The 1,561-nt window shown below is 46.7% G+C and overlaps 1 protein-coding gene across 1 annotated transcript; it reads right to left on the bottom strand.

The window, feature by feature from the left end:
• Nucleotides 1-7: 7 nt before the first annotated feature.
• LOC106147656 (leucine-rich repeat-containing protein 37A3-like) lies at nucleotides 8-1,553 on the bottom strand (the record flags this gene model as incomplete). The annotated part of the gene is given in 1 exon segment (XM_013510167.1): nucleotides 8-1,553. A coding segment is annotated over 1 exon segment (279 nt), but the record flags the coding sequence as incomplete, so codon positions are not given.
• Between the last annotated feature and the right edge of the window lie 8 nt (nucleotides 1,554-1,561).

Here is a 1,561-nt window from a genome sequence, read left to right as displayed (position 1 = left end):
GCTCTCCAGTTGACTCCTGAGGGTTAAGCAGCATCTTCATAAGGACAGAAGGTCCATGGTCATCATATCCGCCCGGCTCTGCTGGGGAAGGAAGGGCATGGAGCGATTCAGGTGGGAGATTGGATTCAGTTGGGAGATGGGGAAAAAACAAAAAATTGGGCCTCAAGGGCTCAGAGTCCAGCTGGACTGCGTGTTGGGCCCATTCTGGACATGGGGCCACCAGGACCAGTAGCCACAACTGTGGGCAGAAATGGAGCGCTGGGGCCCAGGAGCACAGGAGAAACATAAAGAAATAAGGCTTGGTCAGCGAGACCTAGGCCAGTAGGGTTCCAGCGAAACACCTGCTGGGATCTTTCTGGTGGCCACTTGCAGCCAGTGCCTTGGTAACCTTGTGCACCCCACCCTGCCCCACCATTTATGACATCATTGTTTAAGAAATCTTTCTTAGGTTCTGGCCCAGATGGGCTTACCATGGCCCCAGGGAGCCTTTTGCTACAGTGAACTGGCTCAGCTCCTTGCCTCCAGCAGAGGTGACAGCAGCTCCCTGCTGGGCCACCTCCTCATACTGAGGCAGGATATGGGCCTCAGACCTGAGTAATCCCATGCCTTCAGCACCCCATACCTGGGGCAGGACACAGCTTCCCATGGATGTCACAGGGCTAGGGCTTGGGATACTCACAAGTAGTAACCCAGTCTGGCAGCCTGAACTCTTCCTGCTCCAAAGTATAACCTCAGAGAAATTCTTCCTCTTCTTAGGTATATAGCTTACAAGAAAAGCAACTGACCTACAGGATGAGGACTAATTAGGGTGGCAGGCAGAAGAATACACAATATGGTGATTTATTCCACAATGTTGCCATTGATTCTAAACTCTGAGTATCTGGTTCCACATTTGATAATTCATTTGCTTCTGTTCAGCTGGGGCTACATATACTCTGTGACAGTGCCATAATTTCTGCAGGAGGGGTTCTGGAGGTGGGCAATTTTACTCAGAGAGGAAAGGGTTTGAATCGGTTCTTTACTTTAGCATGTGAGAACTCTCCCCATCCTACCACAGCTCAACACATTCATCTAGATGTGAAAATGCCATTTTGCACAGCACACATGAAGAAGGCACTTAGGATGTTAAAGTCTTCAAGTTAGTTTTCTTGAAGCACTACTGTTAGTTTTGCTTGAAGCACTACTTCCCTCACAGTCCTTCTTCATCCATTCGATTACTTTTATTACAGGTGTTTCTCACTTGGCACAGCCCTACCACATGAAGTTCAAGAACAGGCTTCAGCCATCCTCTTATCCATTCTGCCTTGCGCGAGGCTGGGCACCTAGGAATGGTTTTAAAATAGAGCTGATTCCAAACGTCACCTCATTTAGGGGGAATTTGGTGTTGAAATCTGATTTCTAAAGTCAGTACTCACTTCCTCTTCTCACATTTGACAGGAACTTAGATTCCTTAAACTTTGTAGCTTTTTTTTTTTTTTTTAATTAAACTAAAATAATTCTTTACTATGGGAAAAGGTGAGATACTTCACCAGAAAACAACCACATTCTTCACCTTTTTATT

The sequence above is a fragment of the Chinchilla lanigera genome, unplaced genomic scaffold (genome assembly GCF_000276665.1).
Source record: "Chinchilla lanigera isolate Chin_1 unplaced genomic scaffold, ChiLan1.0 scaffold00232, whole genome shotgun sequence".
NCBI classification, from domain to species: Eukaryota; Metazoa; Chordata; class Mammalia; order Rodentia; family Chinchillidae; genus Chinchilla; species Chinchilla lanigera.
Note: the sequence above shows the minus strand (reverse complement) of the source record. Positions and strands in the feature narration are given on the sequence as shown.